Source organism: Zonotrichia albicollis, chromosome 8, assembly GCF_047830755.1.
Source record: "Zonotrichia albicollis isolate bZonAlb1 chromosome 8, bZonAlb1.hap1, whole genome shotgun sequence".
NCBI classification, from domain to species: domain Eukaryota; kingdom Metazoa; phylum Chordata; class Aves; order Passeriformes; family Passerellidae; genus Zonotrichia; species Zonotrichia albicollis.
The window spans coordinates 27,110,441-27,126,797 of NC_133826.1; the positions used below are offsets into that span (position 1 = coordinate 27,110,441).

The following is a 16,357-nucleotide window of genomic DNA, read 5'->3' on the forward strand; positions in this document are numbered from 1 at the left end:
ATATCCTCCCACCAAAATAACCATGGACACAAAGCATCCTCCACCAAAACAACCACGAAACATCCTCCTGCCAAAACAACCATGGACACAAAGCATCCTCCACCAAAATAACCATGGACACAAAGCATCCTCCACCAAAATAACCATGGACACAAAGCATCCTCCACCAAAACAACCACGAAACATCCTCCCACCAAATCAACCATGGACACAAAGCATCCTCCACCAAAATAACCACAAATATCCTCCACAAAAATAACCACAAGGCATCCTCCCACCAAAACAACCACAAAACATCCTCCTACCAAAACAACCATGGACACAAATCATCCTCCACCAAAATAACCACAAACGTCCTCCCACCAAAACAACCATGGACACAAATCATCCTCCACCAAAATAACCACAAACATCCTCCCACCAAAACAACCATGGACACAAATCATCCTCCACCAAAACAACCATGGACACAAAGCATCCTCCCACAGAAACAACCTCAGGACACAGAACAGCTCATCTGCCATCAAGGGCTGGGGCTGGCCCCAACGTGGCTCCAGGAGGGCATCCCAGGAGGGGAGGGGGCAGCAGGAGCAGGGGCAAAGCCCTGTGTAACTCAACCAAATCCATTTGCACTCACACACACCCTTCGAAACCCTGGGACAGGCCCTCCTGAGAGGTCACACTGGCCCCCAGTTACTGGGCACACTCACTGCCAAGCTGGCAGGCAGCTGGGGCCACACTACCTTATTCCCTGGTGGATTCAATCCCCACTAGCTCCAGCTCTCAGAGGTCTCCAGGGTCAGGCCATCAGCAGGTGCAACTCCAAGAGATTTACACCATCCACCTGTGGGGAAGGGTCAGATGTGGCTGGTGAAGGAGGAAAGGCCAGCAGTGACATTGGCATGCTGCTCCTGGCAGCCTCCAAGCTGCTGCAGCAGCTGCCTTTGAGCACTTTTCATCTAATTCAATGAAAATGAGATGTTCAAGTGAATGAAGATAATTTAATAATGAATAGCTCCAACTTATCGGAGAAGCTCTCCATCCCTGCCTGACAGTTGCTGCCTCTAAGTGCAGTTTAATAAGGGAATCACCATCACTCAGCCCTGTGGTAGCAAATCAACATTTTGTTACTCAGGGAGAAGGCTCTGCGCTTTCCTAAAGGGTGAAGCTATTTCTCAGGGAGCCAAAAGTCTATTGGGCTTTAAAAGGAAAAATGAGAAAAAAGAAAAAGCAAAAAAAAAAAGGAAAAAAAAAAAAGCAAAGGAAAATAATGAACCAGCAAAGCAGCCCATCTTCAGAGGCAAAATGTAATTAAAAATAAAAGCCAGCTTGAAGAAGGCTGTAAGTCATCACAAGCAGCAGCCAACACTGAAGTGAAAGCGATGCTGGCAGAGCCTGTGAGCAGGGACACAGGGGGTCCTGAGGCTGCACTGAGCCACAGCAGCATCCCAGAAAGACATTTTAATCCATTGGGGAGCTGCTTTTCCCAGCCAGGACCAGGATGTCTCTGCTCCTTGCCATCCTCCCTGGCTGCCTCTGGGGCTGGGACAGGGCACCGCCATCCAGCTGTTGGGTGCCAGCTCTGGGGTTATGCTCCCAGCCTCCAGCACTGCTGCCAGTCATTCCCACCCAAAATCCCTCTGTCTGTACAGCCAAACCAGAAAACACCCACAGCATGTCTCAGGTGAAGATGGATTGTGCTGGGGAGCATCCCTGGCACGATAACAGCACTACACGCAGGTCTGAGCAGCCGGGCAGGCAGCCTTGGGTCCTCATCCTGCTGCCCAACAGCAGGCAGCCCTCATCCCCGCTGGATGGGAAATTCCACAGCCAGTTATTTCCCCAAGGCACAGCTCTGCCTCTCCGAGCATCGATCTGGCTGCATCCCGCCTGCCGGGCAGCGCCGGGGGATGCCGGCCCCGCGGGCTGCTGCTGACACCTGCCAGCGCTGAGCGCTTAATTATTAATTGCATTTCCAGTAGCAATTGTTGCTCGTGCCGATGGAGCTGGAGCAGACATCACAAGCAATTAGCAGGGCCTGGGCTGGCGCTGGGCCGGACCTGCTTAGCGCTCCGCTCACGTCCTGTGGCGCAGGGAACCAGGAACCAGGAGCGCTTCCCATCCCTGCTCGGTGCAGCTGCCACACGCCCTGACTGGGCATGGTGGGCACAGACAGCTGCGCTGCCACCAGCCAGTCCTGCCATGGCGCTGGCACTGTCCCCTCCTGCAGCCCTCTGCAGCAGGATCTCAGGTTCTCTTGGGGTCACTCTGACCCCAAGATGGGTCAGAAGGTCTCTTTTCCCAACCTGGTGGTCAAGGAAGGAGTCAGAGCTCTTCTATTCTCGGTCTCAAGGTTGTTTATTGTATCTTACCTATAAAATTTTTACTCCTGTCCAGCTGAGGTCCGCTCAGCATGACAGTCCAGGCACTGTGCCTGCCCCCAGGGCAGTGTTATTTTTTTATACTAAAAACTACATGTACATTATTTACAATAACTTCCCAATACCTATCACCTATGTTAAGACAGTGAGCTTCTACTCTGAACCAATCTAAAAGTGCCAACATCACCCAGAAGATGGAGGCCAAGAAGAAGAAGGAGAAAGGCTGGACACACCCAGATCCCTCCATCTTGCCCCCTGAACCCCCATTCTAAAAACCCCAAAAATCTATTTTTTCACCCCGTGATAAATTCACTATCATTCTAGTTAAACTTTTGTGGCTTGTAATTCTTCGTATAAGATTAGTAATTGTTTTTTCCAAGGGCTAAATCAAAGGCACAGGGATCTTGGGCTCTGTGCCAAGGTCTCTGAGTCCCCTGGGCAGGGGCTCGAGCCCTCCAGGGCAGCCAGAGGAATTTCCTGGGTTCCTACGGCAGCACACGTGGGACATTGGCTGCTGTGCCCCCCTTGGAGGCTCCAGGTCTCCTGGGCAAGCAAAGCCATGAGCAGGAGAGGTGGGAGCTGTGCCCCAAACCCAGTCCTGAGCAGAGCTATCTCAGGGCCAACCTCCCCTCTGCCCCAGCTCAGGTGTTCAATCAAATTAATTTCTATCATAACCAAAGTGACTGGCCAGTGGAGTCCAAGCGGGCTTTTCCTGCTCATTGAAACCGTTCCATAGCTCAATTTTGGGAGCTTATTTTCCACTTCATTGAGTGCCATGTTACTGCAAATGAATATATTCCTTGGTTGGTGTGATGGAAAATACAGCTGTAAATGCTTTCTGCTTCATTTGGGTAAAGAGCTCCAGATAGGACTAAGTATAAAGAGAATTTAAATGCTCGCCTTCATTAAAAAAGTTGTTTCCCATTCTCTTTCTTCCTGAAAATACAAGGCTGCTGGTGGAGAGAGCAAAAGAAGGCTTTAAATTTACATCAGTGTCATGCTAACCCAGATCACTCCCCACCCGTGACTGACGGCACAGCAGCTTCAGTTCCACAGGTTCAGAGGAGTGGGAAGAGGACAGCAGGGGATGGGATGCCCAGTGCTGCATGCCAGGGTCAGGCCATGCCCAACTCTTTACCTCTATGACTGCCTCTGTGACTCCTCCCAGGAAGCTGTAGGGAGCAACTGAGCCTCCTTTTCTCCAGGATAACCCCACCCAGCTCCCTCAGCCACAAGGATAGTGCTCCAAGCCCTTGTCCAGCTCTGTTGCCCTCCTCTGAACACGTTCCAGCACCTCAAAATCTTTCCTGTAGCAAGGGACCCGAAGCTGAACACAGGGTTTTGGCACCTCAGCAGTGCCCAGGGCAGGAATGAGGTGCTGCCTCTTCCCACAGCCATATCCTGTGCTTGGCCTTCCTGGATCCCTGTCCAAGCTAGCCAGCAGCCTGGCAGTCTCCCTGCTATCTCCCCAGGCCAAAGGAGGGAGAGGATGCTCCTGCTCCAGCTGGGACTGGCAAAGTCACCAAGAGCAATCCTGTGTCGTGCAAAATCGGAGCTGATTTCTCCCCTGGAAGGGCCACTGCAGCCCAGGGAGACACCTCAACAGGTCTTGGGAACCTTGAGCCTTCCAAATCCCACTGGGCAGGATGTCAGGTTGTGCTCTGCTCAACACCAGCAGAGTGAGGGGAGCCTTCCATCTCTGCTAAATCAAATTTTAACCCAGGAGGAAATACACCCTGGCTTCCCAGGATTTACCCAGAAACAGGTCACCCCAGCAGGGCTGTGGCAGAGCAGGAGGGATGAGGGATAGGCAGCAGGATAAACAGAGTTCACTTCAATCACAGAATAACCTCCTATTGCACGTTTGCTAAATTTCAAACTGAAACTTCTTACCCCCCAAATATTTGTGTGGAATTGGTGGGAATGAGTTCCATGTAAGATTTATAGAAATAACTAAGGTTAATCCAACTTTCCATTTGAGTGGAGAAGCCAGGAGTAAAGTGACATCCATGGCTCTCTTACCTCTAACAAGCCACTTCTCACAGACTGCTCAAACCAAAGGGACCCAACAACACCATGGAGCCACAACAGCCTCATGTCAAAGACTGCCCTTCCATTTCTCCTCCTCTGATCATGAAGTCCATCACTCTATTTTCCACCAGAATCTCAGGCAGTTTTTGAAGGTATTAAATGGCACCATTTCAATCCCCAAGGCATGGGGACAAGCCTGATGGTGCAAGGGCAGGACAGGGAACCTCCCACCCACCATCCAAGCCCAGAGAGCTGCTGTCTCAGCCACCCCAAGACATTGGCATGGAATCCCACGTGGCCTGACCAGCCTGGCACCCTCACATTATCCAGCTGGAATCCCACCACCCACTACGCCACACAACCTTCCCTTGCAGCTTCAATAGCTGGCAGCAGCTGTGAACAATTACCACCCAAAACCTGGATGAAGTACAAGGTGATATAATTATCACCTTAATGGCATTTCAAGACTATCACCGTGGGCTGGAGGTAAAACTTGAGCTGAGTGAGTGTAATAAGCATATCTAATGTAATATTTGCAGGGAAGGGCAGGCTGGCTTTAGGGAGGATTACGATAGCTTTGCAGCTTTGTGTAGCTTTACATGGGATATTTAACATGCAACAGATAAAGCAGGATGAGCCCGTGATGGCTGCAAACCCTGAGCACGGCAGCAGCTCTAATGCTGCCTCCATCTCCTGGTAAGGAGGAGATTACATGCTCAGAGGCTGGGTGGCACTGGAGCCTTGCCCTGGGTGCCTCCACCATGGTGGAGCAGCCAGCAGGGTCCCCATCTGTTGGAAAGGATGAAAGTTTGACAAGGAAGTCTCACAGATATGCGTGCTTAGCAGAAAGATTTTTGAATGTAGAATCTGGAGAAGGAATAGAGATGGAAGCAAGTCTTGATATAGAAGAAAAGAACTGCTGAGCCAGTCTTACTGGATAACCAAGGAGGCAAAGGGTATGTTAGTTAGAAGGGGTTTGTACGGATTAGAGCAAAGGATAAACCCACCCCAAACAAGATGTTTTTACCAAGCAGAAAGATAGCACAGGCAAACAAGTCAGCAAATGCTGCAAGTAGAAAAAAGGTCTCAGAATTTTCCACTGCAAGAAAAGTGGAAAACAACTTCTAGCTTAAACTGCAATGTACTGACTTTTAGTGATTGGAGAACAGTAACATGAAGATGGTAATTATGGCAGTTATGATAGGCTATAGATAATAGTTAAGGTATAGATTGGTTCTACTGTATTAAGATGCTCAGCAAAGTATAGAATGCATTGTAACCAAAAGAAAAGTAAATAATGCATTGTAACCTAAACTAAGGGTCTGCAGGCCTGCCTGCAGCTGGAGCTGACAGCTGTAGGCACAGCTCTGTCACCCACAACCCTGAACTGCTGAAACTCTTGATGTAATAAATTGCATTTTAGAGAGCCCCTGGAGTCCCACATCTCTCATTCAGGCTCTTACACCCATCCTCTTGGCCATGGCCAGACACTGTGTCCCCTCCCAGGCAGACAGCTGAAACCTGCTGAAGGCAATGCATCGTTCTCCCCCAGCCCACAGCAGGCTCCAGACCTGCAGATCCTCCTGGAAGGTGCTCCCTCATCTTTGCCCATCTCTGGATGGGAACAGATCCCAGAGGGACCTGGGTGTGGCTTAACTGGGCTCACAGGAGCCCAGCTCTGGGTGCATCCACATGCCCTCTCCTCTTGGTGCCTTCTGCAGCCCAGGAGCCTTCCCCAGCTCTGACTCCATGGCTTGCACCCCCAGAAGCAGCCAGGCACCTCAAGCCTGTGTGAATTAGGGAGGGAGCAGTGGGCAAGGACTGAGCAGGGGTTTTCAGCTGGCCCTGCTGACTCACACACCCACAGGAATGGAATTCACATGGAAGGCAGCACCTGCACAGAGCTCCAAGGATCTGCTGCACACGTCCAAGCCCTCAAACACCCATGGCACCAAGAAGTGATGGCTTATTCAAGTTTAGAGACCTTCCTAAGTCTAAGAGAGATCCAAAATTACTCTTCATGAAGGATTAAAAAACAGAAAAGAGCTTTGCAAGTCTCAAATTCCAGAATGGTTATCCAAAGCAGAAGGTGCCTGTCAGCACCTGAGAGCCCAGACTGCCCTGGGGCCAGCCAGGCCTTAGGTAATAACCTACATAAAGCTCCTGCCTCCACATGCTGCCCCTTGGAAATGCTGCTTTGAGATGCATCAGGCTTTGCTCAGCTTTGAACCACCAGGTCACCTTGTTGTTAATTAATGCTCCGCTAAAATTATGTTTGGGGGCTACTAAGGTTTATTGGGTAGAAAATTATTTCAAATACAGAGAGCAGGCAGTAAAGACTGGAAATATGTTTTCAAGTATAAAGCTAATTGCTGCAGGGAATCCCTCTGGGATCCATTTGGAGCCCTTGCTTTTTTATTTCCTTCCTCCGTTAACGACCTGGCCAAGGTTTGTGGAACAGCAAATGCACAAGTGGCTGCTGGAGGGATGGTGCCCTGCACATGGCACCTGGCACAGGGGCATCCACAAGTCTCCACATGTCCCCAGCCACGTGCCCTGCCACAGCAGAGCAGGGCTGTCACTTCAGTTTTTTAAGATTTTCTAAGCCTTCTGATGTTGACATTCTTGTAGTGAACTTTCTCACACACTTTCTCTAAATAACTCATTGTTTTGCACTCCTTTATGAAAGAAGAGAAAGTTGATGGATTGTTGGTTTTCCCAGTGTCATTGGTGGCACTGTCACCCTCCAATCCACTGTCACTTTTGGAAATATATAAATGTTGGAGTCAGAAAATAAACTTCTCTTTTCCTTCACCTTAAGAACAGCAGTGTGTGCTTGTGTTCCTTCGTGTCCTATAGTGACACAGGGCAGCCTGGCAACCAGAGAATCCAGGAACTGCTGATGTTGGGAAGGACCTTTAAGCACTGCCAAACCCACCCAAGTGCTCATCCACCCGTTTTTTGAACACTTCCAAGAAAGATGATTCACCTCATTGCTGCTCCAACCATTCTTTCAGTGAAAAAATTCTTTTCCAATACCCAATCTAAACCTTCCCTGGAGCAACCTGAAGACATCTCCTTTTGTCCTGTCACTGGTTACCATGGTGGCAACCTTGCTGGATCCACTCTGCTCTCAGCTGTAGGGCTCCTTGTCATCTTGCTGTTCTCTGCATGGCTTCAGTGAGCCACAGCAGAAGCCTGTCCCACCTCCTGCTGGCATGGGTGTTTCTGGAGAGGAACCCCAAGAAAGGGATCCCAGGAAAGCCTTGTGCAGGTCCTCACACACACCAGTGTTGGGATTGCACTTGAAGTCATTATGAAGCAACGCTGTCTGGAAAGTGAGACTGTCCTAAAGCCAGACTTGTGACCAAAGGCCTTTGCTTCAACATCCCAAAGCACCTGTTTGTCTGAGAAAAGATGTCCTGCCTGATTTCCTGCAGCCTCCAGCCATCCCAGCAGGAAGGAGTGAGTCCTCATTTCCAGGAAGGGGTCCACTCCTCAGGTGTATGTAAAGTAAAATAAAAATGCACCAACTTCCCAGGCCAGGCTCAGCCACAGTTGGATGAGGAGTTACCTTGCTGAGCATCTCATGAGGGTGCTGAGGGGCAGGGGCTCCCTGGCTCCCAAACCCCAGGGTCAGACTCTGCTGCCCTGCCCTGCACAACTGGAGAAGCATTTGCACAAGCCTACGTGCTTGTATGGACCACAGCCCACGTGGACTGAGGGGCTTGAGTGGCACACATGGCACTTTTCTTCTTCCTTTTTGTTGGTGGCATTTTTTTGTTTGTTTGTTTGTTTGGGTTTTTGGGTGGTTTTTTTTTTTTGCCCTGATGGTGCCCTTTGAGATATAAGTGCACAGTGGTGACCGAGAACAAGTTGGTTTTATGAATAAAACCAGAATAGTTTTATTCATAAAACCATCTCATCCTCCACTCAGTTTGGTGATGGGAGAACACACTGAACTGCCTTACTTGCTATGTTCAGCCACTACTTTGCTCTACTTAATTTTGCTTCCCAGAGGAAGCATCTCTCCCTCCAACAGCTCCTTACTCCAGCACCTCTGAGGCACACAAGGCTCCAACACAAGCCAAGCATCAGAATCCTGCTCCCAGTCTGGGTTTGGAGGGTCTGGACAGCAGCAGGGCCACCAAGGAATGTGGAGGTGTGCTCAGCATCACCTGGAGACTTTGATGGTCCAAGCCTGTCACAGCCACAAGGCAGGCAGGGCAGATGGAATCTCAGAAATTGGGATTTGCTGGTGCTCCCTAGGGAAGCAGCTGCCCTGGGAGCTGACAGCAGCCAGCAGTGCTGTGGAGAAGATGCTCCATCTCCCACTGAGCTGGCCAGCACAGAGAAATTAAAATAGTGCTGATCAAAACCACCCACTCTCTAGAATTTCCCCTTCCAGAAAATACTAACAGAAAAAACCCAATTCATAGCAAAAAACCAACCCCCTTAAAAAAAAAAAAAAAAAAAGAAAAAAAGAAAAAAAAGGCCATTTGTGGTGAAGGAGGCTGTGTCCAGCAGTCATGGCCAGGCTCTGGCTGTCATTCCTGACTCAATCCTTGCTATAACTGGAATTCAAAACCAAATAATTTCATCGCCACTGGATTTTATTTCACTTCCTGCTCCCATGGCTGTCTCTCCTGGCTGGACCAAAGGCATGTGAGGTGGGAACTGGCTCTGCCTGAGAGAATCTCCTATTGCTACTGTGGCCAGCCTCCACTTGGGCTGGGAGTTGGACTCAATGATCCTCATGGGTCCCTTCCAGCTCAGGATGCTCTGGATTCTGGATTCTCTCAGGATTCTGTGACTCTGTGGCAGGGATGCTTCTGTCATTGGCAGCCAAATGAGGCACAACACACACTCGAAAGCTAAACACAGCTCCCGACACCTTCCCCTGCTGCAGCCCGTGTGCCTGGTCAGCATTACCTCACTGTGCCATCAGTGCGGGGTCAGAAACCCTCCCTTTAGCTGTGCCCTGAGCATGGAGCTGGTGCTTCCAGGCTGCTCAGACAGCTCAGTCTGTGCCCGGGCAGCGGCAACACGGCGGCTCCGGTGGGGTTTGAAATGCAGAACTCGCCCCGCTCTGTGGTGCCGCAGTCACAGCGCCCTCGCCCCTCGACCGCTGCCTCCCCGTGTGCGCTGAGCTCTGTTGGTGCTCAGGAGCGGCAAAGCCCAGTAGCCTTTCCTGCCTCCCCAGCTCTCCTGGGCGATGCTCCGGCAGGAGATGCGGTGGGCACAGCCCGGGGTCAGCCATGCATCAGAGGATGCTGCTCAAGCTCGGCTCCTTGCTTCAGAAAGCCGCTCAGAGGAGCAGCAGCTCCTCGCGTGTGTGTGCTGGTGCCATGGCAGGGCAGGTCAGAACGAGAGGGAATCGCTGCTCACGCACCAGCAGCTGGAGATACAGCCCCCTCGGGCACGGGCAATCCTCTCACCCATCGGAGGCAGAGGGATTTGGGATCCCCGCGATGCTGACCGCCTCCCCACACGCAGGGGGCTGCCCCAGCCTGTGTGCCCTGTCCTCAGGCTGCCGAGGGGAATGTGGCACACGGTCTGCTGGCAGACTCGCCATCCTTTTCAATTACGTTCAGCCCAATTCCCACCGTGAGGAGGGGAGCCAGGAGGAAATGCCACCAAAGGCAGCAGAGCCATTCACGCTGCACAGTCTGGAGGGAGCAGGAGGGACTCAGCCTGGCCTGCACACATCAGCCAGCTCTCCGCTATCTGCCCCGTGCCTGCTTAATCCTCATTTAAATTTATGGCATCCGTTCCCAAACTAGCAGAATGTGTTTATAATTAATAAGAGGGACGTGGGGAGATGTGTCCTTTTTTCCTTCTTTAAAGCCAAACATCAGACCGAGCTCCAGCCTCTGCTCCCTGTGATAAAATCCTGCTCCAAAACCTGGTCCCAGCTGCCAGCCTAGAGCCAAACCACGGGGCCTTGACCCCAGCAAACTCACAGAGCTGGTTTAAACTTTAAAACCTGAATGGTTTCTGGGCTTGGAGCCCTCAGCCCAGCTCAGCCCACTCACAGAGGTGGACAGCAGCACTGCACACTCTGGGATGCAGGCAACACCCAGGCAACTCAGTGTGCTCCCCCATCACCAAACTGAGTGGGGAACAAGGCGGTTTTATGAACAAAACTGTTCTGGGTGTGTCTGGGTCAGGCACCTGGCTGGGTCACCACTGTGCACTTACATCTCAAAGGGCATCATCAGGGAAAAAAAAAAAAAAAACAAACCAAAAACCCCAAACCAAACCAAAAAACCAAAACCAACCAAGCAAACAAAAAAGCCCCAAAACTTTGTCAGCCAACCGGCCCAGGGAATGGATGCTGCAGGGCTGTTCGTGCTGTCCCAATTCCCACAGAGAGGAGTGAGCCCCCTTTCACTGCCTGTCCTCACCTTAGGACAGCACACAAGGGCAGATCAGGATATCCAGCAGCCCCCCAGGATTTCCATCCCAGCACATCTGCTACACCTGGAGACGTGGCCATGCCCCAAGCCCATGGGAAGTCACCATGGGCTTGGGGCATGGCCACGTCTGTAATGTGGCATGGGGGGCAATCAAGGAAGATAAACAGCTCTGTGAATGTCCTAGGCCCTGTAACAGCAGAGGACTTATTTCAGAAAAGTGTAAGACCTGTGAGGCCTCCAGGCACCAGAAGGAAACCAAACAAAGCCCTGTGCTCCCCCTTGGCAGAGCAGGGAAATCGCTCCCTGTGCCCAGATGTGGTTCCAGCTGTGGCCACTCTCCAGCACCGCAGAGAGAGACAGGAGCACCACCAAACCCAAATGAGGCACCAAGGGAGGTGAGGGCTCCTCTCTGGACTCTGCAGGGGACAGAGACACCCTGAATGGGGGAGTAACACTCAGCAAAGACAGCACAAACAAAGATCAATCCAGCCTCGCCTCAGCACACCAGAGACCCAAGGACTCTCCCCTCTGGAAAGGCTCTGAATGAATAATCCTCTCCATGAATATTGAGAGCTATCTTGAAACAGTAGCTGTCTCTTCCCACCCACCAGCCCTTTTGAAGGCCACTCCAGAAGGATATCTTTCAAGCATCAAAAATTGCTTTTAAAATCCCATCTAAATTTATTTATGGCCAGCTTATCACACAGGGCTGCACCTCTCCTGGCCAGAGCCCTCACAAAAGCCAATGCATTAACAACTGGATGTCTTTTAAAGCCTACTGGGGTTACACCTAATCCCACTTACTGCAGAAACTCTGGGATTCAGCCAAAGGATTTGCCCTGTCCTGAAGGGGAACCTTTGCTAGGACACCCAGCCCCCTCCTTCCTCTTGGGAGGAGCAGGGAGGGAGAATGACTGGATATCTTACAGCCTGCTTTAACGCCAAAAAAAGAGGCATTTGTAGACTTTGTGGCTGAAACACCATCAATTTTTATTCCTCCTGCACCGAGGCTATTTTGGGTTTGTCTGCCACGGACACCAAGCCAGCAGACCTGGCCCTTCCTGTGGCAGAGGCTGCTGCCGAGCAAGGAGGAGCAAACCTGGGCTGGGAAAAGGTCCCTGCTACCTGCAGGATGGCCTAGCTGCCCTCCCAGCCCAGCCCACAGGGGTTATGGATGTTCCTTAAGCTCCCTCCTGCTTCCTAAGTGATTCCCAACTCCCACTGCATCTCAGCAGGGACCATTAAGCTTCTGAGATCTCTTGGAAAGCTAAATAAAAAATCAGAGCCTATCAAGAGATTTGCAGCCAGCAGTGGAAGGAAATGCTGTCCATCCCCAGGAGGGGGTGGAAAAGCAGAGTCCAGCCTGTGGGACCTGCTGGATACACACAGAGTGTCAGGGTGCCTGGGGACCTGGCCTTCACCACAGCCAAACAGCTCACCTGCACCATCTCTCATAAGGACACAGGAATGCAGAGGGTCCTTCCACCCCCAGTAAAAGTTTGGGATTTAGATGCTCAGTGATATGGTTGAAACAATTTCCTTGATCTTTTATTGCCCTGGTAAATAATTTATTGGGACAGGCATTTTAAAAAATCCCATAAAAGACCTATAAAACATATTTATCACACAAAAAAACCCCTGCTCCTTGGCTCCAACCAACAAGCTGAAAACTTGTTTGTATACTTCACTGCACATAAACTAACCAATGCCTTGTGACAGCTTTAAGCTTTTTAACAGCTCTCTCCCTGCTGCTTTTTATTTCCATTTTTCTCTCTGTGAATTCACAAGGTAAAAAAAGAAGAACCTACCATGACAGGAGAGGCTTCTGCTGTCTTCCCAGTTTTCCTGACAGCTGGAAAATTTAACAAATGATGCTTCTTCTGGCTGAAAAACACAAAGTTGTGGTTACTCAGAGTACTTTGGGCCCTAGGGGTTGGCAGATGTACACAGAGGGGTGGATGTGTGTGTGAGTGAGGTGCCAGTGGCTCTTTGAGCCTCAGTTTCCCTCCTGAGATCAGGAGTACTCGTGCTGGCAGAGGGCAGGGTCCCTTTTCTGTCCAAGCCTTGCATAAATGGAGAACTCAAACAAAAGGCTGAGGAATGAGCTCTCCCACCCCAAACACGCAGCAGCCACAGGCACCAAAAGCTTTTTGGCATTCCCTTGGACAGCAGAGGATCCAGCTGGATGAAGCCTGGCCAGCAGGATGAGAGCTCAGCCTGCTGCCAAAGCACAAAACTGGAGCCCAGACCACATTGATTGCTGCAGGCAGGATTCCTGGTGCCAGGCAGGATTCCTGGTGCCAGGCAGCAGCACAGACCCAAAGGCAGAGCTCCCACATCCCCTGCCTGGTGCCCACAGAGCCAGACCTCACCCAGGACAGCCCTGCCCAGCACAATGCCAGCAAGCACAGGTGACCTGGCAAGGGGTGACCCAGGACGTCTCAGGTCGGTTTCTCCTCTTCCTGGGGAGCTGTGGGAGCAGAGAGAGGCCAGACTGAGTCTGGAGCTGCCCTGCATCCCTGTTCCAGGTGGGCAGGAGGAGGGGAGCACAGCCCCTGGGTCAGCAGAGCTGGCCATGAATATTCCCATGAATTTTGAGAGCTATCTTGAAACAGTGGCTGTCTCTTCCCACCCACCAGCCCTTTTGAAGGCCACTTCCAGGGCTGCCAGGACACACAGACACCCAGGCATGCCCAGAGCCTGCTCCAGATGGCATCTGGCACAGGGAGCAGGGTCACAGTGCTCCCTCCCCATGCAGGACTTGGCTCTTCCCCATGCCCAGGCATCTCCAAAACCCCTCATCCTGCTCCTGGCTCCAACACAGCAGCAATATAATCCAGTTAAAAACCTTCTCAGGGTTTAATCAACATTCCAGCTGTGCTCCCTCCTTCACTTCTGCCTTCCCAAAGCCCATCCCAGGCACCTGAGCCCCAGCTGCTTCCATACCTGTGTGAGCCAGAGGGCTCCTGGTGCTTCTCCTTGAAGCTGCTCTCTGCCTTCACCATGCTGTTACAGGGAGACCAGAAAGTCAGAGCAAACTCAGCCAAAGGGCTGTGTGGTGGAAAACAGGCTCTGAGGTGGTCAGTGGCCAAAGAAAGGTGGGGCTGGGGTATCTGCATGCCAGGTATCACTTCTCCCCAGCTCAGAGCCACCTTGGTACCTTTACAGGGCATGTGAGAGCTCATCCAAGGCAGGGACGGCTCTCCAGCTCCAGGGAAAGCCAGACTCCCAGGCAGAACATCAGCTGGTCTGTGCTCCTGGGGGCTGGGATGGATGCTGTGGATCGGGGGGCAGGCAGAGCCTTTCCTGGCAGATCCCCAGTGCTGTCACTCCTCTCTGACACTCCATCCCCACTCCCCAGTGCTGTAGCCACTCTTCCCTGGAGCCCAGCTGGCCTGGACAGCCCTGTGCCACCGTCCCACAGAGCTCAGCACAGGTCCCAGCAGGACACACCATCCTGGGGGAGGCCAGCAAGGAGCTGTCACCCACAGCAGCACAGCAGGGACATCAGGCTTCCCTCCTTCCTCCTCACAGGAGCTTCCTCTCTGCCACCAGTGGAAGGAAGCACAATGGGCACCATGAGCTGCAGCACGGATTGGATCTCTCCCAGTCTGCTGGGAAGGAGATACAGCTGTGGAAGGACCTGAATGGGTCCTTCTGTCCATGGAACAACCTTTCCTGGGGCTCCGGGCTCAACTCTGGGGCTTCTCCCACCTTCACCGAGTCCCACAGCTCCTCTGGCTGCCACTTCTGAACTGATGAGCACATTAGCAGTTAAGTCCATTTGCAGATTTAAAAGTCAAACCCTGCCACAGGAAATTAAAAGATAATGCAAAGAATTATTTTAAAAAATTAATCTTTATTACTCTCCACTCCCAAGCTGCTAATAAAAAAAAATGTGTTCCTCATGCAGTCTCTATAAAAACAGGTTATAAAGCAGAGGAAGAGAGGGAGGCAGATGCTTTAAAAAGGCATCTTTCATCCCTCCACCCTGCCTGCCATAACCATCCATCTGCACCTGTGTGTCAGCTCCCAGCCAGCCCCCTTCACCCTGCAAGGTAATTATTCCCCATTTCCATCTGGTCCCCCTTGTCCTCCCTGTTTTACCTCTCCAGGAGATCAGCAATCCCAGGTCCAGGAGGTGGTTTGATGGCACACCCTCCTTGCTCCAGGTATGCTGGAGCCCTGCATAAAGCAGGATGAATTACAGCTCATTACAGAAAGGGCAGCACTTGGGAAGTAAACAAGGCAGCTGTTACAGACGCCAGCAACAGCTCCACAACACCAGAGCAGGGCTGACACATGCAGGGAGCCATCCTGAGAGAGAGGTCAAGGATGCTCAGCAGCTCTCAGGAACCAGAGAAGAGGCTGAGAGGGAGGTGGCAATTGCAAGGGTTTCTTCTGAAAATTTTTCTCTCTAAGGCTGTACTCAGGAAAGCAGCTCAGTCCTTGGTTCTCTAGCTGGAGCTGGAGCCCACGGAGTCAGACATGGGGCTGCAAACAACTTCTGTATCATGGTACCAGGAACAGCTCAGCCAGGTTTTGGTAGGTCCAAGAGCCACCACAACTGGGGAAGAGCACCCAATTTAGCATGTGATAGAGATGAAGAAGCAAGAGGCAGCAAACCCACCAGCTATGTCCGTGCTGCAGCAGAAGAAACAGCCCCAGGCACAGATCTGTGTCCCACCAGCCCTCTGGCCAGGAGAAGACCCAGCACCTCTGCTCCTGCCAAAGCACTGCCCCTGGGGCCTGTACAAACACAGCCAGACCAGGAAGGAGCAGGGGGCTTCACAGAAAGAGAGATTAGGGTATCACCCTGGTTTTGTAAGATTTTCTAAGCCTTCTGACATTGACATTCTTGTAGCGAACTTTCTCACACACTTTCTGTAAATAACGCATTGTTTTGCATTCTTTTAAGGAGGAGGAGAAAATTGATGGACTGTTAGTCTGTCCAGTGCCATTGGAGAGGTGGCACTGTCACCCTCCAATCCGCTGTCACTTTTGGAAATATATAAATGTTGGAGTTAGAAAATAAACTTCTCTTTTTTCTTCACCTTGAGAACAGTGGTGTGCGCTTGTGTTCCTTCGTGCCCTATAGCGACGTGAGGGACCAAGAGCTGCTGCACTGCATGAAAGCTGCTCCATGCCCAGAGCTGGGGCAAGGAAGCCAGTCCTGAGCATGCCCATGGGAACTGCAAAGCCCAACTTCCCCATCCTCAGATGGGCACTGCAAGCACCAAGCCCACCCCCAGGCAGCACACAGTGAGTTAGGCAGCCCCACACCTTCTCCTCAGAGGGGATAAAGGGAGCATTTGGCCTTTTCTGGCTCCAGGAGGGGAAGATTTATCTGGAAATGAAGTGCTGGCAAGGAGCAGGCACCAGGGGTGGAGGAAGGAGCCCAAGCAGGCTGTAACACAACAAATGAGAAGCCCCTGGGGGGACAGTGCCTGCAGTGCTGCTGCCCTGGCCACCTGCAGTCCCCAGCACGGGCAGGACTCAGGGGATAGCACAGCACAGCCAGGTAGG

At 51.6% G+C, this 16,357-nt stretch overlaps 1 protein-coding gene across 8 annotated transcripts in view; it reads right to left on the reverse strand.

Moving 5' to 3' along the window:
• The window catches only part of LOC106629549 (uncharacterized), a 119,552-nt gene that overhangs the window by 9,047 nt on the left and 94,148 nt on the right, over positions 1-16,357 (reverse strand). For 3 of the 8 annotated variants that reach the window (XM_074546346.1, XM_074546347.1, XM_074546344.1), the window contains exons 7-8: positions 13,778-13,837; positions 12,640-12,715 (exon numbers count right to left, since the gene is read on the reverse strand). The exons of 2 other annotated variants lie outside the window; for them this stretch is intronic. In XM_074546346.1, the coding sequence (XP_074402447.1) occupies positions 12,640-12,715; positions 13,778-13,837 (136 nt within the window). Of the gene's footprint in view, positions 1-743; positions 845-12,639; positions 14,638-14,938; positions 15,399-16,357 lie in introns of all 8 variants that reach the window. 3 more of the 8 variants (XR_012581436.1, XR_012581435.1, XR_012581437.1) reach the window with 3 other exon arrangements.